At 45.6% G+C, this 24,034-nt stretch overlaps 1 protein-coding gene across 1 annotated transcript in view; it reads left to right on the top strand.

The window, feature by feature from the left end:
• Nucleotides 1-24,034, top strand: part of Ephb1 (EPH receptor B1) — a 397,616-nt gene that overhangs the window by 248,171 nt on the left and 125,411 nt on the right. The window contains exon 4 of the mRNA XM_005406784.2: nucleotides 14,953-15,108. Coding sequence (XP_005406841.1) covers nucleotides 14,953-15,108 — 156 coding nt within the window. The remainder of the gene's footprint in view (nucleotides 1-14,952; nucleotides 15,109-24,034) is intronic.

Here is a 24,034-nt window from a genome sequence, read left to right as displayed (position 1 = left end):
TCCGTGGGTAACTTACCATAGTAAATAACTGGGAAAGGCATTAGCTTTGACACCAGGCAGATCTGATTTTGAATTCCGTCTCTGTCAGAGACTACCTGGAAAATACTGGGCAAGGTGCTTTACCTCTCTGAGCTTCAGTGACACTGTCAGTGAAATAGGAATTTCTCTTTCTTTCTTATATAGCTTAGTTGAAAATAAATAGTCTTTTAGAATTACGTTTGTCCCTCAGAAACATTAAAAAAAGTAAAGATCACTGGGAAGGGGAAGAGAAAGAGAGTGTTTTAGGTAGTTTTCTCCTCTCATATAAAATAACCCCAGCAGCAGGCTGGTATGGTGTTCCACAGGGGATGTCAGAGAGACTCAGGGGCATTATGTCTTGTTGCATAATATCTTGAGTCCACAATTTCTACCTCACAGTCCAAAATAACTGCTTGAGTTCCAGCCACCATACTTTCTAGCCAGCAAGAACAAGCAAGGGCAGAGGAGCTAGCTTTCTCTCTTGAAGGTTATTTCCCGGGATACACACAGGACACTACTTTCTGCTTATATCCTTAGATCTTAGCAATTCAAACTGATGTGTGTGCATTACCAAACCTTGATGGCACTGTCCCGCATGTTAGGACACATGCTGACTTTAAAAAATAGAAGATATGAGCAAGGTGCTGACATTTTGCCTATACTGAACACATCATTGTTTAATAATAGAAAATTTAGCAGCTTCTTTTAATTGAGCAGTTATTGCACTGCAGGCATTGCACCAGCATTTTTACATTGTCACTTTTAATCACGGAAACAAGTCTGGGGCAGGGACTATTGTCATTACAGTTTCACAGATGAGGAAACCGAAGCTTAGAAAAGTACAAAACTTGCTCCCTACAGTGCTCTTTTACCCATTAAGTCAAATTGGCATATTTTATGTCTAACATGATTTGCATGAGATTTATTGATTCCAAGTAAATGTACTCAGTTTTAAAATAGTCCAACCAATGATCTACCAAACTTCTGGAGTCTGGCAGCTTGCGTTCTGATCTTGGCTGTGTCACCCGTGGGACCTGAGACAAGCTACTGAGCTTCTCTGTGCCTCAGGGTCTTAATGTGTGAAGTGGGGATAATTATAGCACATGTCTGTCAGGCTTATTGTGAGGAGGAAATGAAGTCATTCTGAGCAAGGTACTGGCCCATGATAAATGCTAATTTCAATACAGCCATTGTTATTATTAATAAAATTTGTTATTAATATTAACATAATTTCTCAGCCAGTGTTAACAAGGGGTTGGCAGCTTGGAACGAAGACTTTGCTATGGAAGTGTCTCAGTGTCCCCTACCGCCACCATCTTCTGCATCACAGGCCTTACCATTCTGTCACTGAGTAAGAGGCCTGTGCTGTCCTGTCCCCAAGGCCTGTGGGTGAGGGTGGGAAAGGGACCATAGATGCTTTTCTAAACTTCTTCAGCAGTAGAAAGAGCAGACAGCCCACCAGTGCAGCTATGCTCCAGCTTGGACGTGTGCTCTGCTGTTTGTGGTGGCGGGAGTCACTTTTCTAGCTGCTCAGCAGGACCTGCTCCCTCATGCCTCCCCTACCTCTCTGGGACTTACCTCCGGTCTGCACCCACTACTCCTTCCCCAGGTCTCCCTTACAGGTGCCTCCAGTTGAATGGACTTTGCTTCTCCTAAGTGCACACTGAGATCTAAGTGCTAAGTGCATCCTTAACACCTCTGATCTTTGCTGACAGCTTCTCCCTTAATCATGTTTAACTGACAAACCTGAAGGCAGTGGGCGATGCTAATGCTCATCCAGAAGACTGCAAACAGGGAGGACCCAAAGCGCTCTGGAAATTACCTTGCAGCACCTGGGAATAAATGGTCACTCCACGAGCAGAGCTGCACAGCCCTTTCAGCAGCCTGTCCCCCGGGGAGCCCTCTCAAAGCTGTTCCGGTGTGCAACACCCTCTGGTCATTCATGCAGCCTCCAGTGGCTCATGTCTAGGGTTGGCCCTGCTTGCTGCCCTGGAGAAAGTGTTTTTCTTGTACAAAGCATACAGCCTCTCTTCTTGGATCAGAAGCTACTTTGGGACTGCCGAAGTCTTGAGCAAAAATCATGGGTCGCAAGAAATGGATTCTGCCAAATCTGTCTGCCTTCAGCCTTTTAATTAAACCTCCGGCAAATGTCTGATGTGTTATATTCACTCCTACCTGGAGACTCTTCGGGGATGAGTATAACCTCATTATTTCAATATTGATTATGACTCATGGTCATTTCACATTCTCCAAATTGACTTGCAAATGCTAAGCCCACTACCACTGCAGTTTAGGAGCTGAGATCCGGCCAGACCACTCCTGGCCTACACTCCCTTGGCAGAGGTGTGGCACAGCCAGCCTTGACTTTGATTTCTGCATGATCTTGGAAAGGCCACTTTTCTCCGATCTTCTGTGAAGGGCCATGGCCCATGTCAACAGTACCACACAGCCATGGCCGGAACAGATGTGGGAGAAGGATTCCTGTCCTTTATCTGTGCAGACAACTCTAGTAATTTCATCCCTGAGGCTTTTGCTCTGTCATTACCAAAAGAATAGAAATCATTTCTTTTGCTCCCTTGTCCCCCACTTGAATACTGTGTAATATCGGTAGAGATTTATATGTTTCTGACTTGGTGACCTGGGGAGAGGCTGGAAATTCCACTGTGCCCATTTTTACTCCTGGGTTTCTGTAAAGGTCACAGCAAAATTATTTTGTCAAGTACACCACAGAAGGGGAAAATCTTAATCTTATATTATACATATGCAGCACTTGACCTTCTCTGGAGATGCAGCACCTCTTAGCTACACTTACTTAAACATAATGCAGCTCTTCCCGATGCACACAGAGAGAATAATTACGTGCCCTGGCATCACAGCTGGAGAAGAGGTTGTGCTGTGGAGCTGACCTCAGATGAGAAGGAGATAGAGTTGGGGAGGGTGGAGGTGGTGTGAGCTTCTCAGACTTGCAGCAGGCCCATCTGATAACAAGGCTATGTGGGCAACCGGTGCAGACATGGCACCATGACTTGTTCCAGGTGCTCTGCTGTTGTGCATCTCTGCCTAGGCCATTCCCTTCTCAGGACCTCATTTTCCTGCCATAGGTCTGGCGGCTTCTGAGGAGGGGTAGTGACTGCTTGGAGTGCTATACCAAAGATCTGGAGTATTGCTCTGGGCTGAGTGGGACTGAATACTGTGATTGATTAGTGATGTCTACCATGGCTGGCTGGGGAGGTGATGATGGTCTCTGTGTTAGGTATTGGCTAGCCTAGCCTAGTGTATCTTTAAGGTCTTTTCTAGATCTGTTTGTGATTTGTGGAATCGTCAAAGCTGTAGGGCAAGGAAACCTGGAATGGAAGGAAAATAACAACTTCCTAGGAGGAGCACTGTTTGCCTTGTCAGAGTTTTAGAGGGGACTGAGATCTACGTGATATATCCAAGCATGGTAGCTCATTTGGTTTGGTATGGTTTTCATACTGAATTTATGGAAAGCAGAAAGAGCAGGGGAAGTCAGGACTCTAGAGATCTAGAGATCTAGAGATCTAGAGATGTGATGACCTGGCTGACTTGTCTGTGCCCAAGATCCAGCTTCTTCTTTGGGAGGCTGAGGAGAATGAGGAGGAGCCAGAGGCCCTGCTACCTTCTCACTCTGGTCTGGGCTTTAGAAACACAGGGAAAAGTCACCTTCATTTATCTGAAGGACTTCTTGATTATAAATTATTTTGTACCACAATGCATCAAGATCTGTATCAGAGGTAGTACTTAAGAATAAGGTTTTCTCACAAGATAAACACTGCATTTTGAGCACCTGGAAAGAGGAAGGGGAGGCCTGATTGCCAGTATATGTCCCACTTGCCCAGAGCCACCAGATTGATGGCATTTTTAGAACCCTGGCATCTGGACTCCAACAGGGGCACAGATAGGGTCTGGGGAGGGGACAGCTGGGGATTACCCTGCCCTTGCTGTTGCAGATGGAAGCCAAACTCCCTGCCTCAGGTGGTCCAGTTGATCCAGGGACGATAGATCCCCTGGGCCCCCTAAGATGGCCAAAGAAACACGGCCCTCACCTTCCTCTCTGTTATTTCCCAAGAACCCTGGGGAGAGTGTCACTGGTTGAGAAGGAAATGGGGAAGGGATACCACCACCCGTTTAAACAGTCTGTTCCAGCTGCTGGCAGAGGCTTCTCCTCCCTTCTAACATGTGGCACTTGTACCCCAGCATGGGCTCACCCCGGTCCTTAACCTTCTGCTCTGGCCTCTGAGCACTGACACTGTTTTCCTGTCTTCCGCATCTTGTTTTCCTGCCTTCTCAAAGAGTCTTTGGTCTGCCTGGTGCCTTAGTGTTCAGAATTTCTACTTCAGAGTTGGGGGTTCCTCCAGGCCCCCTGCATGCCTCATTGCTTACACACAGGCTTTTTACCCAAAGCTAAGACAGCAACTGTGTGATACCCAACTCAGGGCACTTAAAAAGTACCCTTTGTTGTAACTTGAATGAATGGGACAATGAACATAAAAGGAAAGGGGCTCATTTCTTCAAAATAGGTTCTCGTGGGAACACTGACAATTGGTGAGGAGGTGGAGTTGGGGACATGGAGCTCGACTGATGCACAGGAAACCTTTCCATGACAACCCCAGGCCACCTCGTTTGGTTCGTACTCTGCTGCCCTCTCTACTTCGTTATCCCCAGAGTGTTCCTGCCTAGCTGTGTCCTCTGACCTTCTGCTATTTGAAAAAATATTCTATTAAGAAAAGCAATATAAGTTTACTATACAAAACCTGTGAAATCTTTAGAAAAGATAAGAAAACCAGTCTCACCACTATAAAAATGAAAAATACCATTTGTTCCCATTATTTGTGGATGAGTTTCTTCACTTACCAAGACATAAGCAATATTTTTACATGTTACTAAGCCCTACAGAAGACAGTAAAATAAATTACTGTGCAATCATATGTGGCTTTAGGTTGCTACTAATTTTTTCTAGCTATAGAAGATACCACTATGAATACTCTCATAGTTGTCTTTGATCTGCATGTCAACTTCCTTTAGTATGAATCCGTAGGAAGAGTCACTCAAACATACTTCTTAGTTCCTTTACCTCTCTGGGTCCTACCTCTCCCCCACTTTGACCCTGCATGGCCCTGAGAATAGGCAGGCCAAGTCACAGAGATGTATCTGCCTGGCTGCTGTCCTGCTGAGACCCTATTCTGTCCCTTTTGGTTGAAGGAGCCTGGGAGAATGCAGAACCAGTTCTACCCCTGCCCTGCCGCTGTGAGCTGTGTGTTGCCTCCTATCGTACTCCAGGGTCCCTGTGTGCTACATGTAGGCCCCAGGGTGCAGTGTGCCCCTGCCTGTCACAGATGTTTATGTTGTACCTCCAACAACTATGCTGGGAATAGGAAAGTCCTGCAAGTTGCCTCCCAGCAATTTCTGCCATATTCCCCCCTTTCCCTTCTATTCTGAGGCAGGCCGGGTCAAAGAATAACTAGTCCTTATTTGCTGGGTGACCTGAGGACAGCCTCAGTTTCCCCTGTCAAAGGTTGTTTAGTCACCCAGCTTAGGCCTCTCCACGCTGCCCTTCTCTCCCTTACTCTCTTTGTCTTTCTGGGAACTTCAGGAGCTCCCTCCATTCATTCTCCTCCCAGTTCCTCTTGGACCACAGCCAGGGAACCAGCCCCATGGGCTCCAGGCACTCCCTCCTGCCCAGGAGCTGGTCTGCAGTGGAGAAGTGAAGGCTTCCATTCTGTGACATTCCAAAGTCCTGGAACTCTTCTAGCCACTCTAAGAGCTTATGAGCCTAAAGGTTGGTGCAGCCCTTCTCACTGCATTGCTCCTTTGGCTCTGTTTGCAGGCGGGCAGCTAGGAGGCAGATTTGGGGAGTAAACATAGCCAACTGTGAGAGGAGCCAATCCAGCCCTGATTTCATAGTGAGCCTCCACTCTGCTTGTCTGCTCAGGACCTTTCCTACTCCAGCATCCTTAAAGTCATGGAGACAGCGAACCTGAAGCCAGAGCCCTGGATTTTTAAAAGACACCTCCAGGAAGAGGAATATGGTTAACCCAAGAGGATCAAATGTGGAGAGCATGCTTTCTGCCATCAGTGGGAAACTAGGGCTGTGAGCCAGACGCTGGGGCATGATCTTTAACTCCTAGCATCCCCCACCACCCCAGGGCCTACCGCCTCTTGAGGAGGGAGCCATCCCCAATCAGTCATCACATCCTGTTCTTCTAAAAGGTTTGTGACCCATTTACCTTCTCTGTTCCACACACCCCAGCCCATTATCACATAGGCTGCTGAGATCCCCCTGATGGTCCTCAATCCTTCAGTCCAATCTCTTCCTAGCAGCAGTCAGTGTGATCTTTAAGAAATAAAATCGGATTTTGTTGCCTCCCTATTTCAAGTTCATCAGTGGCTTTCAGGACGTCAGGTTAAAGCCGCGGGTCTGGATGATGTGAGTCCAGGCCACCTCTGCAGACACTCAGTCTCCTGCCTATCCACACCCCATGTTCTCCGTGCCTGAGCCTGAAGCACTCCCTGGACTTGGCCATGGAACTTCTGGTCTCAAGTCCTTGACTGAGTTATTTTTGTCCTCTAGGGCCTTTGCTCATGCTGCTTTGTGCACCTGGAGGGTTCGCCACCCAGCTCATCACTGCCCATTGCTATGGTTCTTATTCTTCACATCTTAACTTAGATGTCACTTTTCTGAGTCTCTCCCAGCCTGGGTTAGGCCCCTGCTGCGGCCTCCCATACCATGCTGATCACATCTGTTGTAATTGCCAGTTAAAGTCTGTCTTCCTCCACTAGGATGTCAGCTCCATGAGGAAAACTTCGTGTCTCATCCACTAATATATCTTAGTGCCTAACACGGCTCCAAATACAAGTAGGTGGCCAACAAACACTTTCAAAAGAACAACTGATGAAAACTGTGGGCTTAAATCCTTGCAGAACACATCTTACTGCTGTTTATAAAGAGGATACTACATTCCAGGAATCCCACCACATGATCTTTACCATCGCTGTGATAAGGTGATTGTCATGGCACACTTTTTTACAAATTAGAGGGCTGAGATTTAGAGAATTAAATAACTTGCTCAAGTTTACATTCTAGTAAGTGGCAGCTTATTTTAAATCCAAGGCCGTGATCGCTCTGCTCTTCCAGGTAGCCTAGAGGTGTGGATATCAAACTTGCACTATATCAGAACTGCTTGGTAGGTGAAATTCAGGTTGCTGGATCCCTATCCCCAGATTGTCTTATTCAGTAGGCCTGGATTTGCATTTCTGCAAGTTTTCTGGTAATGCGGCTGCCACTTGTTTCAGTTCAGAGGGCCCTAACACATTTATTATAAACTGGGAAAATTAAACTATTTATTCCTGACATGCTGGATGTCCAAGGTACTAACAGATCTAGTGTCAGATGAGAGCCCATGTCCTGGTTTGTATGGCTACCTTCTCTGACAGAGTGGAGAGAAAATGAGCTGTCTCCCAGCTCTTCTTGCAAGAGCTCTAATCCCGTTTATGAGAGCATCACCCTCATGATCTAATTCTCCCCCAGAGGCCTCCTCTAAATGCCAATGTACAATTTTAGGGGGACACAAACATTCAGTCCATAGCACTACTGGTCTGAAGAACACAGTTTGAGAACCGCTGGCCTGAACCACCAAAAAAATACTTGGGTTTGTTTTATGGCTACCCAAATGATGTCCTTGGGCCAGGACTGTGGGATCCAGGTATGGACTCATTTCCGAGTGTCTTTGATGCCGAGTCCAGCCCCCTTCACCACCTGGCTACTCTGATGTGTGTGTCTCCTCTCTGGGGACAAGTGCCACTGGTGATGAGGGCCTCAGTCCTTGCCCCTTTCCCTTGAGATACCGCTCTTCTGCCTGCTTCCTTGAGTTCTAACCTGTGATCTCCCTGCTCTATCCAGACTAAGCTCACCATCCTGACTGCACCTCTGCAGCACTGCCATGCCGATTCATTCTAGGCTTGCTGCTGCTGCTTCTGTCCAAACAGCATGATGGCACTGTGAGTTACAGTCTTGTCTGTGTCACGATGACTGCAGTATTCATCAATTTCAGCAAGTGTCACCATGAGTGATACAAGTGTATGACACAGCTAAGTGTCCCAACTTCATAGGCCATTACAGCTGGCGCTAGGCCCAGGCAGACGAGAACTAGAGATCCGTTTGGCTTCACATGCCCAGTTGGATGTAGAAATAAAAGTGCTCCAGCCTCCCTCCCACTGCAGGACCCATAATGATCTGTAGTTCTGCCAATCTCTTAACTACTCAGTGGTTCCCAGACACGCTGGGGTCCTGACCGCTCTGAGTGTTGGTGCACAGTTGCTTCACCTAGCCACTGTGGGATCAGCTTTTACTCATCGGCTAAGGGCTATGCAGGCACCAAGTCCTCTGGGCGGCCTCTGAGGCTCCCGTCCCTTTTCCCTTCTGAAGGTCTCTGGCACATGGTAGAACCTCTTCTGCAGAACTTTTACGAGTGAACAGTACAGCAGTTCCCTCTGCCCAGCTCTGCTCCTTGGGATCACACCTGCCGTTTATGCCATCTGCACTTCTGTGTCCTCTCCAAATTTGGAAAGGTAGTGAATGACTGTTTTCCTTGAATGCTGAAGTCATATATATATGATACAGAACACTGGGAAAGTACTAAAAAAGTAACAATCATCAGTAATGCCACCAATCCCTTTTTCTTTTCAGTGAGTATAGTTTGTGTATATATAATGACATTCATTCTTTCAATATAGTTTAAGAATCCATTTTTAAAATATCCAAGACATAATTTCAGTGGCCGTGCTGTATTCTGTTCATGCATGTTCCATAATTTGTTTAGTCAACACCGTATATTACACTTCTTAGCTCCTTTCTTCCTTCTTTCTCTACCGTAAATATCACTGGGATGCCCCTCCATGCACAAAAACCTTTTTGCACATCTACTTGCTTTCTCTTTAGAATAAGTCTTTAGAAGCAGAAAGAACTGTTGATTCGAAGCTCTGCACATTCTGAAGTTCTTAATACCTATCATCTACTAAGCCTCCTAAATTTGCAAGAATCCACACTTACACCAGAGTGTCTATCATCTCACATTCTCTATATCAAGATCATATGTGTTTTGTTATTTTTATTATCACAGCTTTTATTTTTGGGTCTTCCCACAGCAGGTCTTCAGTGAATATTCTGCTCACTCTTCCACAGAATGTGTAGATCTAAGCGTAAGGCTTGTGCTAAGCTCTAGGCAAAGGAAAGTAAAAATGACAAGACCATGTGTCTGCCCTCGAGAGCTTTCAAAGTGGCATGGTGTTAGACGGATGAATGGATGCCTGGGACTACTTCTCTGGTATCAGTTTTCTCCACAGCACCGTGACTAGAAGGGGAATTGGGAGCTCCCACATGACCTCAGGTCCCAGTGGGACGTCCTGGTGTTATTGAGGAAGACCAATTCTGGGAAAAGCAAGGAGTACTTTTGAAAGTAGGTAGGTGAATCCCATCACAGAGACCTCAGTACTACCTCCCACTCAGGAGCCTCTTGCCTGAAGTTTCAAAGTCAGGATTCTATGGTGTTAGCTACCAGGAGTGAGAAGGCAGTGAAGACATTTGGCCACAGGAGTGACTCTAAATACCAGGCCTAAATACCAGGAACAGTGAGGGTCACAGGCCCTAAGGGAGGAGCTGTGTACAGTTGTGAGCATGGCCTGCAGGAATTTCTTGCCCCTCCCCTATCCTGCCTATTCTGCAATTCTTAGCAGCTGCTGAGAGAGGCTTTTCTACCTCTCTTAAGGTGTGGGCACAGGGTGTGGAGGTGAAGGGGACGTTCGAGCAACAGTAAGCTCCAGACTGTGGACCTCTCTCCCCCTGTGCAGAAGTGTCTGTCTTGCCCCTTCACTGTCACCCCCTGAGGCAGGCAGACCTGAGCCAGCTGCCCAGATGCACCTGCCTTGAGCAAAAACGCCCGACTCTTAAGCAGGGAATGAATATTCATTGGCATGAACCTTTGCAAACTCATTTGGGGAAAAAAATTAGATCAGGAGAAATAATCAGATTATTAAAAAGAAAGAGCAAGGACAAAAGGCAACGGTGGAGGGAAGAATCACATTTAAAATGCAAGGAGAGATTTTCTTCCTGCGGAGAAGCTGTGACCCCCTGGACCATGCACCGGGAATAGTTAAGCTCTCCCACATTTCTGCTGCATAAAAATGTTTGTGGAGGCCTCCACTGAGAGAGGAAGGGAGGAAGCAATGTGCACCCTCCATCTTCAAAAATTATAAAATAATGTTTTGAGGTTCTCGTCTTATCTTCCTTTGATACCAAGAAAAATTGTGGGAGCTAAAGAGGCTCTGGTGAGTGCTGAGTGACAGGTTAAAGGGCTCCAATAAAGATTAGATGGTCCACTATCTCCTGAGGAAATTGCATAAAAGTGGTTATTCCCTCTTGCTTCTATTAATTTCCTCTTCCTGGCTGCTTGGAAATGCTTCATAACCTGATGCTGCAGATGGGGACGAGAGGCGCTTTCCATTATCTCAATCACTGCACTGTTTATGAGACACTTAATCTGTTTCTTTATAAAGTAATAGTACTGGAGATGATGGATTCAGTGTCATTGGAAGTCTTCATGCAGGGACAGGAGGGGAGGCGAGTTCTCAAGAGCATTGTAAGCAGGTAATTTGTTACATCTCTGAGGCCCTGAGAAGTTGGGTGGGCGTTTCAAGGTGACCTTCTGGATACCAGCTAGAGGTGATATGTACCAGTCTCTTGTTGCTAGAAGGGAGAGAAAATGTGTGTTTTGCATGGCAGATGGAAAACACATTCATGCTTAGTGGTGGGGTACTCAGATCTGGTCTCTTTCCTCTGCTGAAGTTGGGAGCCAAGAAGGAGGCGTAAGGGTGTGTCACCCAGGAGCATCGGCTCTGTATGCTTAGCCTAGGTCTTCTGTCTAAACTACGACCACTTACAATGAAGCAAAGGAAATAAAGAAATTGAGGACTACACCATGTCAAGTCCTATTGCAAAGGCCTCTCCTGAATATATAGCAAGGTGCATATGACTCTTCTCCTCTCACCTATCTCTTGGAGTAGCAATGAAACAGCCTGGTGAAGCCCCAGGCTGGGCTCTTTCTGATCTAATTTTCCTTCTTATTTCTCCAGTTCTTCCATCTCTCTCTTTCTTGCTTTGTCTTTCCCTTTCCTTCTGAATCTCACCTCCCAGTCACCAAAAGATGTTTCTTATGACACTCATTGTAGAAGGATGGACCTCCAAATGATGTATATCCTGGCTGGGTGGTTCCCTGGGCACACACAGAATGGCACAGGTCAGGCAGAATCAGGTGCAGCATTTTGTCTGCCTTCTCCACCAGGGAGACTCCTTAAAGCCCCCTACCCCATCTGCACCTCGCTCCAGTCCTCTAGCATGGTGCCTGTTTTTGATAGATCTTCATTACCCATCTGTTGAACAGGAGCTCAAAGCTTTAGTAATAATGACCACCATAATTCTGTATCAAGAGAAAGGTATCCCCTGAGCTTTGAAATATTAAAGCAAAATACTATGATGGCTTGAAAGGCTGAGAATGGTTAGGCAATCACAATATTTGATTGTTATTTTTGGAAACCATAGTCCTTCAACAGATGTCAGTCCCCGGATTATGGCATTTGATACAAAATGAGTTAAAAGGCTTAGTGGGATAGCCTGCCATTTTAAATGTCATTTAAGGAATGAATTCTGTGAGGAAACATAGCATAAGTGTGATTAGAAGTTAGTCTAAAGTGACTTTAGGAAGACTGCTTATAAATTAGGAAATGTCTAGATACAGATTTTATTATTAAGAGATTAGCGTGTGAAATCTGAACATTAAGGAGACTCGTTCATTTTGCAACTGTAGGTAAAATACATTTTATACATATAATGATTCACCCATTATCCAAACAGAAATAATCTGCAGAAACATATTTTTCCATTTGGTTCTAGGATTTATTTGCCCACTTTGGGACTCTAAGCTTATATTCTGACCCTGACTTCTACAATTCTGCACAAAAAGCTTGATTTCCAAAAGGGAGTGGGTAGATTGGGTTGGAGAGAGATTATATGGCACCCATTAATGCCAGCTATGTTTCATACCTGAGTTTATTTAACTCTAATGACTTGCAGGAGTTTTGAGAAGTATAGATCTTTTTACAGGCAATCGAACTGAGGCTCTGAGGAATTCCATAATGTTCACCCTAAGTAAGAATGACAGAGCCAGGAGGTCAGCCCAACACCATGTGACTGCTACTGCCCAGTGCTTCTTTCTCAGAGGAGGTTGGACTGAGACTCCCTTCTATGATCTCTCCCCTACCTCTCTCTCAGCATTTCTTCCTGAAGGCCCGCCCTCCTCTTCTCACAGGAATTCAGAGCTGTGCATCCTCAGAATTCAGAGCTTCTTTTCTCCATAGAAATCTCAGGAAACCACTTTCCAAATCTTTCTGCCACTTGTGGATATCAGGGTGATCATTTATGCTGTTAACTTATTAAATGTAAAGTGAGGAGGCTTTTAAGTGTTGGAAAGAACGTGAAAACACTTTGTTCTTGATCTGATACATTAAGAAAATTATAGTGTGGCAGAGACCAAATAGGAATTCATGAGTAGTTGTCACGTCTCCTCTCCCTGCTGTGTCTAGACAGCACAGGCCCAGTTCCTCTCTGTCCTCTACCCCGGAATCTAGCAGCTCTGGGAACACTGGGTGCTAATGATGTCATGTACTTGTACAGGAGATGAGAATGAGTTCTGGATGGCAAAAAGGAAAACAGGCAGAAGATAGAGGGAGAAACTGCTAAGTGGGCATGGAGCTATGGGTTAGTAAATCAAATTGTAGGACACTTTGTGTATGTCATTCAGTGCTTCCCAATTTAGTACTTTTATTTATTAATTCTTTAGTAGATATTCCAGATCATTTTTTTCCATGTAGAACTTTCTTTTGAATTTTCTTAGATGGGTCATCCAGTGGTTTATCTTTACATGAGTTACAACAGAAATTGTTACTTCTCAAGGGAAACAAAATTTACTCCAGTGTCTTCCATGCAACGTGAGCCCCAGAAGATGCTCTTTAAATTAGGGCTTCTCTGTGGTAAATCTAATATTCCAGGACCCCTTTTTGGAACACCAAGGAATTCCCAAATAAAAATAATGGAAATAACTTTCATGTCCAGATTTTCAAAATATTTTAGCACAGAATTCTTTTGTAGGTGATAGGTGTTGAGGTCTCAAAGAACTTGTGTTCCATGGAAAACAAGTGGGTTATGCTATTCTAGAACATTCCCTTTCACTGAGGTTGCCTTCCATTCATAAAATAGTGCAAATCCAGAGTAAATGAATTCACTTCCTCACTTTAAGTGAGCAGTGGAATGAGAAAACTTTTCTCGCATAGGAAGCTGTTCTTCCTTCTTGGCAGAAAACTGGTGGATGCTTTTCCAATAGCTTATCTGCATATCATCAGTATCATTCCTCCCACTGTGTGATCCTGGGTAACTTTTTAACCTCTCAGTGTCCCAATTTCCTCATGAGCAAATGGAGATAATAATAGTCACCCCATAGAGTAATGCATGTAAAGCATTTAATGAAGCAAGTTAGCAGATGGTGGCTACTGCTATTACCAAAGAACACGCTACACTTTCCAGGAGGGAACAATATATTTGGAAAGAGAAGCTGTGCCAGTAGAAGCTATTATAGTGATATTTCTATGAAGGTAGCTATCACATTGCACTATAACAAGATGGCTACCCTGGATCAAGAGCTCCTTGAAGGCAGGCTGTGTCCCTTGGGTCTGGTTCTCAGTATGAACACAGTAAATATTTACTGAACAAATTAGTGAGGAGGGCAGGAGTACCAAACAAGTTGTCCAGGCAGTAAGTTTTATTCCTTCTCAAAGGTGGATGAACCAGAGCAGATCTCACGGGGACAAGAAGAGTGAGGGATTGAGATGGTGAGGAGGAACTCTAGGGAAGTAGGGCAGGCAGGATCACCCTTCTGAGGGCATGACAGGCAGGAGACCAGATGTCTGGACTTGAGGGTGTTTGTGGAGGGGAATGCTTAAAGCCTGGAGGACAATCTGGAGGCAAATATGGCATAGTGTGACTCTTTATAGACTGATTCCACAACAAATCAAGGAGAGGGGTTCCATGTGTGAAAGCTCCTCCAATGACACTGAGCCACACTATGCATTCCCCACCTTCCCCAAAACCATGTACATGACAGAAGACAGCAAGTGTGTGACACATTCCCTAGTGCACTGCCTGCAAAGCCGTTTTTTTTTTTTTGCTCTACTCCTGAATGCACATCAAAATGCAATTAAGGAAGAATGATGTTCTAAAGGCACTAACCTTGAAATCACCTTAATTTCTTTTTAAAGCATCACTCATGAATTCCAGTCTTTTGCCATCATTCATAGCAAGTGCTTGTTAACGTATCTCTCAGTAGCTCTTGTGTGTGTTGCACCGCAGCATTCAGGAACCATGGGTCTGGTCCATTGTCAACCGGGACCCTTTCCAGCTGAGGCTATCAGACTAGATTCATTCAGGGAGTGGCTGGGGTCAGGACCTGGCTGTTAATCAGACACGAAGGTGGGGCAACAACCATTTATAGAGTTATTTTTATCTGAGACCCTGAGCTATGTATTAAATTCATTTTCTCAAGTTTTTTGACACACTTGAGAGGGAAGAATCATTTTTCGTATTGTTCAAATGAGAAGGCCATTATTACCAAGGAGGTCTATTTCACCAAAGAAGTTGAGGAATTGGAAGTATTAAATAGAGGTTTTCAGTCTGAGATGCTCACTTGGTGCGTTTGTACAAGGGAGCATCTCAGTGTCTGTTTTAAGAGGACGGTCTTTCATTTTCCAGTTCTGGGGACGGACCTCTGGCTGTCACCCTTCCATTAATTCTCACATAATCTCTTTATGTTGCAGCTTGCCCTGCAGGGACATTCAAGGCCAGCCAGGAAGCTGAGGGCTGCTCCCACTGCCCCTCCAACAGCCGCTCTCCTTCAGAGGCGTCTCCCATCTGCACCTGCCGGACTGGCTATTACCGAGCGGATTTTGATCCCCCAGAAGTGGCATGCACTAGTAAGTGTCTAGTTAAGGCTCTGGAATGGGGCGGGGTGTTGGTTCCATGACAGTGCAAGTTTTGATCCTGGCGCGGAGTGGGAAAGACACCATCCTTCTATTGCAAGGCAAAGCAGAAAAGCTGATCGTGGTTCTGAAATGGACAGCTCCTGTGCAGCAGGATATGGAGCTCCTCTCTCTGCTCAGTAGCGCAAAGTCAAGATTACCTTCTCCCCTTCTCCCTTTCCAATGAAAGAAGTTTTTTTTTCACCTCAGCAGGACAATTTCTATCCATCATACAGTAAAATGCCAACCTGGGAAGTTCTTTCAGTGCAAAGTGAAGATCCACTATAATATTAGAACAACTCTTAGTAACTCTCCCTGTCATCTCCTTTTAAAGGCCTCTCCTGGTCCATATAGCTGAAAATATCTCTCTTCACTGGGCTTCCTATATGTCAGACACGTGGTTTCTGCCTTGGTTACTTTTCTGTCACTGCTGAGACAAAATAACCAACACCCCAAATTAAGGGAGGAAAATTTTATTTAGCTTACAGTTTGTGGAGGTTTCAGTCTATAATCAGCTGGCTCCAAGGCAGGATGGTAGGGCACAGGGGCAACAATTCAAGGAGGCACAAGACAGCAAAAGCAGCAAGAGCACAAGGGGGCGGGGAGGAAGCAAGCTTCTTTCCCTCCCTTATACTGTATACAAGCTACCTGTCCCAGGGCGGGTGTAGCATTCACACCCATAATCCCAGCACTGGACCGTGAGTCAATCACAAACTCTAGACGCCTGCACTTCAAGAGTGTGTGAGGTTTTGGGGGGCATCTAGAAACAAACCATGATAGTTTCCCTTGGACTTTTCATACTTTATTAATTGGCTAGTTATTTTGTAATTATCTGAGCTACCAAATGAATGTCCCATGTGCCAGGATATTCAACCGCCCGTGTCTCTTCCAGTGCTCCCCATGGTGCAGTTGAGCCTGACTACAGAGAGCATCTCTGAGGCATGAATTCTAGTGGTTCTGCATTAGCTGCATCCATTCTTCCATTATTTGCTGCAGACAGAAGGACTGTCATCATGTCAAAAGTAGGGGGCAGTTCTACTCTCTGGGTAGGAGTTGGGGAGAGAACTTTTTCTTCCCTCACTAAGGGTTTTAGCCTGAAGAAGGGCTGGTCTCTCTTTTCAGTATTCCCATTGTGTTCTAGGATCAATGCTCCAGGTTAGTCTCTAATTATGCTGGAATTTTCTTTGCATTGGATACTCCAGCCTGGCTCCCTCGGAGCTGAAATCTTTCCTTACATCAGTTTGGACCGAATTGCTCCTTCCCACCCCCAGTGCTGAAGCCACAGGGAGACATTTCATCTGCACTTGCAGTTTGATGGACAGAAGAGATAATTTGACTCTGAGTGGGAGAATTTCTTAATTCTGGCCTTGTAGCATATGTAACCTTTCCTGAGTACAGGGGAGGAATGAAAGTACCTCCTAGATCAAGGCCCTGAGCTCGATCAATGCTTATAGATTTGAACTGAGGAAAAGCTCATCCTCTTGTAAACTGATTTTCCCTAGACCTCCTCAGGTAGAGGGAGACTTACAGAAATGATTTCATTTCTGCTGAACAAAGTCTCTGTCTTTCTTTGGTGGTGTCTTCTCCACTGTTTTCTAGTTGACCCTTCCCATGAGGGACACTTCCGTGAGCCTGAGAAGTGTTGCTTAATATACTGATTTAGAAGCCACTTAAGGACGCTAAATCAATGCTGCCTGGGTGTTGAGATCAAGGACCAGTCTCTTTGAAGGCCAACACACATGCCCAGGGTCTCAGAGCCTCCCTCACCAGAACATTCCCTTCCATCACTACACATGAACCTTTCTCTAGTCTGTTTCCCTCTCCAGTTTGACTCATGCAAACAGAAGCTGAGGTTCTCCCAACTTCAGCAGCCGTGCCCTGGAGACTCAGTTAGGATGAGGCCCCAGAAGGAAGGCATGCTCATGACCAAATACTCCGAATATTTGGAGGACTAGTTCCTGCAAAAAATAACATCCCAGGGACCCTCACTCCACTACCTGCCTATATAGCCCAAGTGCACCTTCTTTGAATTGTACTTCACAGGCTTTCCTTTCCTGTCTCTGCTTCGGCCAGCTCTGGGGTTAGGTACAGATCCCATGTCCTATTTGATTCTCTCATATCCTCCCCACTTTGCCCAGAGTGGGGTGGAGCTGCCTTTCTGTGTGTGTCACCCGAGCTCCCACACCATCACACGGCCCTGTGCCTTATATTTCCAGACATACAACACTAGGTTCTCGCTAGACATCACTAAATCAAAGCCACACGTGGCTATGGTGGCCAAACCTGACAGCAGTAATTGAATGCATTGTCCAGCTTCCCACCTCGATGTACAAAAGCAAGTGTTCGGTGAGGGGACCCAAACGGCAGGGCTGGGCTGCAACACAATGCTAGACAAAATAAGTGTAAGTAAAGCTATTATTTTATTGAGCCTCATTATATATTTGATTTATTGTGTGCAAGGGAAGTACTGTATGAAAAAGTCAATTTGTTGGCTTTTATATTCTCATTAGGGCTTCCTTTTAAAGCATTCTAATTGGAGGTACCATCTGTTCTCTTAAAAAGGCATCACACATCACCACAGTAAATAATTTTTCAGATACAAGGAGCATCTCTGGGGTTGTTGAGGCACAGATAGGCTTGCACTGTGGCCTTGGGGCTCCCAGCTGGCCCAGTGAGTTGGGCAGCGCAGCTGTGCAGGGGCCCAGCTCAGCCTGAGAGAGGCTGCTTGGGGCCTGGGGCTGGTAGAGCTCCCTTACTTTGCAAATCAAATCTTCTGTCTGCCCCATTGTGAAATAGCTATAGCCTGGCTGGGCACTGGGAATTCCAAGATGAAGGACAGCTCACTCTTCCTAATGTACAGGACAGAAAATGTCTACAGTGTTCTGGATCCGTGCTTCTGACCAACTGGCTATAAATCAAGATCTCACCATCCTCTCCTTACATTTACCTCATGTGTTTGCATGGCTCATGAACTCAGGGAAATACTATCAGTTTCTTCTAAAGGACAGTACAGAGTATACAGAAGAAATGATGCATAGGGCGGGTAGGGGAAAGTCTCAGAGGTTCCATCCTCTCTCAGGCACTCACCAGTGGGAACCCCTGTGGGTTCACCTACCCAATGGTCTCTGAACCCTGTGCTTGTGGGTTTTTATGGAGACTTGAGTATATATGTGTGATTGTTGGCATCTTTAACCATTGATGCTCAACTCAGTCTTGAGTTCCTCTGTCATCCCTGGAGTTTGGGGGTAAGACTCAAAGTCCCAACTGTCCTGATCATACATTGGTGGCCACCCTGGTGACCACCCACCTACCTAAAACTACCTATGGGATTGCCAGCTATAAGCATTTCAAAAGATATCACTTTGAGGATCCCAAAGATTTTAGAAGTTGTATGCCAGGATATGATGTACAGGAATATACATGAATATACAGTGGTGTCTTGGTTCATGAATTCAATTTGTTCCACAATTCTGGAAAAAGATGGCCACATTTGTGTTTGTGTGGGAAAGATGGCCATGGTTGTGACTATCACCAGATGCAGAGCTTGCAAACAAACAAAAATTTGCTAAACACTTCTGTTTGTGATCCAAATTATTCACAAACAAAAGTGTTCCTGAACCAAAGTACCACTCCATATATCACAACACCGCAGTGCGCTCCTGCTGCCTCCCTCAGGCACTGCCAAGAGGCCCTGATATCCGGGGATACCTTGGCTTCCAAAATTGCCCTGATGTGGAGAGGGCCCTGCGAAAAGCTTAGATAATCAATTACAGACAGTGATTGGAAGAAGAGCATTTTAGAGATAAGCACATGAATCTTGACTCTGTCTCTTCCCTTTTCTATGACCTTGATCTAATTTCTTAACTTTCCTACATCCTGTCATTTCATCCTCATAATCCTACAGCAATGTATGCTTTTCTGAGTTGCTATGAGGATTAAGCAAAATCATATTATAGTGTCTTTGGCACAGAGCCTGGTTCATAGTAAACTCTCAGTTGATTCTAGAACTTGCTTTGGTTATATCCCTGGAAAGTGTGAAGATGATAGCAGATATGGAAGCTTCCAGCCTGAGAGTACATTAGGGATCTGAAAATAGAAGTGATGCTGTCCAGGGTGGGGAGGGGATTGACCCATGCCTCAGCATCACAGCAGAACACATTGTGTGATCCCAAACAGTACAGTTACCTTGGCCTGGAGGTCCTAGTGAAAATAAATGAGAAGATGATCTATGTGTCCAGGCAGGTTTGGGGAGAAAGAGGGAGGCACAGACCAAGCATGAGAACCCTCAGAGCTGAGAGGCCGAACAGGAGCGATGACCGACAAGAGTGGCCTTCAGTTCTCAGGGATCTGCAGTCCATTGGCTTCGCAGAGTGAGACACACTTGACCTTTTCCCACAGCAGGGTCAGATGGCAAGGGGCATGTGACAGGGTCAGCCAGATGGGGGAACAGCGAGGGAGGCACAAGGAAGTGCCCAGCAATGTGAAACCAAGCACCGTGACACATGGCTTCAGTTTTAAATAATTTCTAGTTTACTGGGGAAAGAGATGGAAAGGAGGAATTTATGAAGCAGGTGAAAATAGATAATTATGCCTTATAAAATTGCTGCCTGTGAAAAACTGTGCTGAAGGACTGGTGTGAAAATAATTACCTTGTTACATTTCTGACCAGCAAAACCCTTTTTCTGTCACCCACATGGGAGAAATTGTGATGGATCGCAGAGGCAAGCTAGTGCTTGTCTTGCTTCTTTTATTTCTTCTTCAGATTCTGTGGGTGTCCCTCTGCTGCTTTGATCACAGAAGCAGAGTGAAGCAAGGACTCCAAGGTCACTGTGTCACCTGAGCCCCCATGGTATCCTCAGAATAGAAAGCACAGTGCCAGCCAGCCCTCTGGGGGCTTCAACTACCTTCCAGACACACAGAGGCAGGGAGGCTCAGTGGCAAGAGCAGGGGCTCTGAGTTTGGTTCCTGATGATGTGATTTCTGAGCACTTCCTGAGCACAAGGGTTCTCCTTAGCAAAATGAGATATGGATGTGATGGAACTCAAATTAGGAGGCCGTGAGAACTAAGTGACCAAAAGGAGTGAAGGTCCAGGACAAAACTCAAGCCTATCTGACTTCGATACTGCAACCTCAGTGAAAGTTAACGTTTGGGAGATTTTAGACGTATGTGGATGTTGCTGGCTACTTGCTGTTATTCTCCCTTGAATCTATGTCCCATAGAAGAGGGTAGAAATCCTTGCTTCTCTCTCCCATCTCTGGATGCCATGGATTCTGTCCTTGAAATTTACATTTCATCTTTAAGAAGCTGGCAGGTGTTCCTCCTCTTTCATCCCTATCACCACAGCGCACCAGGGTGGCCCCTGGTGCACATGGGTCACACCCCTTAGTGGGACTGCCTTGGAGTCTGACATTCCCTTGGCCTCAGCCCTGGTCTTTCCAAGAAAGCTAAGTGGGATGGAGAAGGGGAAAGCTGGGCACAGGGGGTGGGAAGAGCTCTGAGGTAAGGGGGACAGGAAGAAGACATCAGCAGGGGTCCTCTGAAGCAGACCTGATTTCCACCAGAGTATTGTGAAGTCTGCAAGGACATCTGTTCCTAAGGCTTCCCTACTGGTCTTGGGAGCGGACCATGTTGGGTTATGCTTGACAAGATGGCCAGTAATGGTTTTCTTTAGACCAGTGATTCTCAACTGTAGTCCCTAGACAAGCAGCCTCGATGTCACCTGCAAACTTGCTAGATGTACATATTCTCAGTCTCTCCTTAGACTACTGAATGAGAAACTCTGGGGGTGAAGCCCAGCTATCAGAAGGCTGCTAAAGTTTGAGGACACTGCTTTAAAATTAGGTCATGTTTCTCTGTCTTCTGCTTTATGATTCCTGAGGAGAAATGTTACTGTGTGAATTTCGGTAGACTGAAGCCAAAGGCCCTCCCCTTCCCCTTAGTACCCCGTGTGCCAGGCTTGCAGATGAGGAAAGTAGAGTGGGATGTGGGTGCTCGTGTGTGAGTGTGTCTGGGTATGAGTGGCTCAAAGGATGCCGTTGCTAGTTCTCAGAATAACCCTTCCTGCTCTGGCCCCATTTCCATTTCATCCTCACTCAGGTAGTCAGAGCACCATGGCACCTACAATGTACTGCATGATCTGGTGAGAAAAGGAATCCAGCAAGCGTAGCCTGACTGGAGTGGGTGCAAGCGTTGCTGAGGGAGAAACATAGACAGAAGCAGAGTAGCTGGTGGGCACCGTTTGCCTGAGCTCAGATGGAGAGATCAGTGAGTATGATCTATTGGCAGGTAGTGGGCCTCACCACTTAGCTGGTCCCCATCCCACCTAGCTGGAAACCAGGCCAAGGCAATACCTTTGGGGCTCCATTGCAAAGAGGGGCTCTTTGGGCCAATAGGCAGGAAGGTCCCTATGGCCACAGACACTCCAGCTGCAGCAAGAATTCAGTGTTATAAAACAGGGACTGCTTGCTTGGCCACATGCTACACTTTGACAATGATTTTGAATACTTTCAAAAGGACCCCTTTGCACAAGTGTTTACCTCTGTTAAGCTGGGACTTGCAACATTAAGAGAAGGCTGCTTTATTCAGGGCTTGCTTTACCTTTTGCTGACCATGGTTTTAGTAAAAGAGGCACTGGGTACCGCCTTCTGTATGCAAGAGGCCTGCTTGATTTTACCCCGACGTGTGAGCCAAGCTGCATATAAAAAATGTTATTTGTGATCTCAGGGGGAAGATAGTCTGTGTTATTTTTTGAGGTAAAATCCAGACAAGGGTCATAGATCAACAAGAGTCAGGCTAACAGGTTTCACAGAGTGCCTTGATATAAGTGCACACCCTGAGCAGGCCAGGTAGATACTTTGTACACCTGGACATAGAGCCAAAGGAGCATAACTGCCAGCTGAAAGCTACTTATTACTGTCATTGCTGCTTTAGGAAGGGTCAGCACTGCCTGTGTAAATGTGCTTTTACACTTCTGTAGTCTACAATTTCTTTTCACAGTTGTTTGACTGAAGTAGGTGTAACCCTTCTAAGGAATCATATAGCTCGAAGTTTTAAGTTAAGAGCTAGGCACACAAACTGACTTTCTGCTGCAGTGTCTTACCAGAAGAGCACTGGGAGTCACAGATTGTTAACATTCAGAGCACCTTACAGGTTCTGCCAACTATCAGCCCTATCTCTCGTGCCAGCCTTCTCTTTCCAATAGCTCTGAGAGGTAATCATCTCGCGTTTAGTGTTCTGATGACAGACAGCTCATGCATTTTGAAGGTTGGCTCCATTCCAATGCTAGCAGCCATCATCTAGCATTGCAGGAAGGATCTTCGGGGTTTTCTTTGCATGTGGACACTTTCTCCTACTCTTTGCCATGAGTTGACCATTGAGGACCAATGTGCAGCCAAGCAGTGGTTCCAATGTTTAAGGATAACTTTCTCATCCTTTCTTAATCATCTCCTTCAGACTAAGCACCTGGTATTTTATCTATCCCCCAAAGCACATGGTTTCCTGAATTCCTATTCCACCCCCACCGTTCTGGCTCGCCTTTCTAGATTTCTCATTTTTGTCATCAAAACTCTCAAAACATGACAGGCAGAAATGAAATTTGTAGTCTTTACTTGACAGCAGAGTTCAGTGGGAAAACGATGGATTTTTCCCCTGTGATTGGGCTACTGCTGACTGTTCACTGGGGTCACAGCCCCTGGCACCACGGGCTCACATCAGACTTGCTGCCTACTGGACAGCCATCAGGAGTGCTGCTCGCTTGGGCCTCCCCTTTTGTGTACTGATAATTATGATTTTAGGAGTGTTTTCCCCGGTGGATGTAAGCACAGTGCTCTCTCAGGTGTAGATCATTCCAAGTACTGATTTTTATTATCTCAAGTGGGAAATGGGTAATTGTTAGAAGTGTGGGCTCTGGACCCTGTGTCCTGGTAAAGAAAGGCTGCTGCTCAGCTGTGTGGGATAAGCGCCAAGGCTGCTGTAAGCCCCCATTCCCTCACCCATGAAGTGGAGACAATGCTGGTGTCTGTCTCCCCTCGTTTCCATGGGAATTAAATATAACATTCCTATTTGGAGTAGTGTGTGACAAATGAACTATTTAATAAAGGTAAATTATTTTATTTTCTTACTATTATCAAACTTGTTTATTCCACTTTTATGCTATTTTCGAAACAGCTATAATCCAAGCACTACCATTATCATTCAGTTACTATTACTTCCCTTGCTACACAAATATTTGTGAACTTTTTTAGATGTCGTTGCAGAAATCGAGGTATATGCTCTCTATATATTATCTTTGCAGCCCAATAATCTTTTAGAAAAATAAACAATGTCTGCTGAGCTGACGTAAACTTAGAGAACACACAGTGGTCTTTGTCATCCCTTATTTAGGCTCACTAAGCCCTACTTAATTATGAAGTGTCAGAGGTACTAAGGGATTTGGGTAAAATGTATCCGTTCATTCTACTCTCTTTTCTGTTGTGAAAATCAGAACACACCTGTCCACCCATGCTTCTAGGATCCTTTCTTGGTATAAATGCTGGTTTGTAGTCTCAGGTAATGGCCCTGATGTCAGATTTATAGGTGCTGGTCCCAGGAAGGACCAATCGGGAGTGAAAGCTATAACTTAATGGGCACTGCTGCTCAAGGTTGTTGAATCTTCCTGGCTCCAGCTTCTGCCTAGGAGGAGAAGATAAGTAAAGAACAAGTAGTCCTGGATCTTCTGTCCTCTGTCAGACTCTCGCTCCCTCCCAAGGAGAAGAATGCTTTGCCTGGTACACTCTGACTATTCTGCAGGTTAGAGTCCTTCGAGCACAGGGCCCTTCCTGTCCACAGGAAGCCCTTTAATGTGCTGATCTGACATTTTGCCCTGTGTGAGTTTATGTAGTA

The sequence above is a fragment of the Chinchilla lanigera genome, unplaced genomic scaffold (assembly GCF_000276665.1).
Source record: "Chinchilla lanigera isolate Chin_1 unplaced genomic scaffold, ChiLan1.0 scaffold00100, whole genome shotgun sequence".
Lineage (NCBI taxonomy): Eukaryota > Metazoa > Chordata > Mammalia > Rodentia > Chinchillidae > Chinchilla > Chinchilla lanigera.
This window is presented reverse-complemented; position numbering and strand designations above follow the sequence as displayed.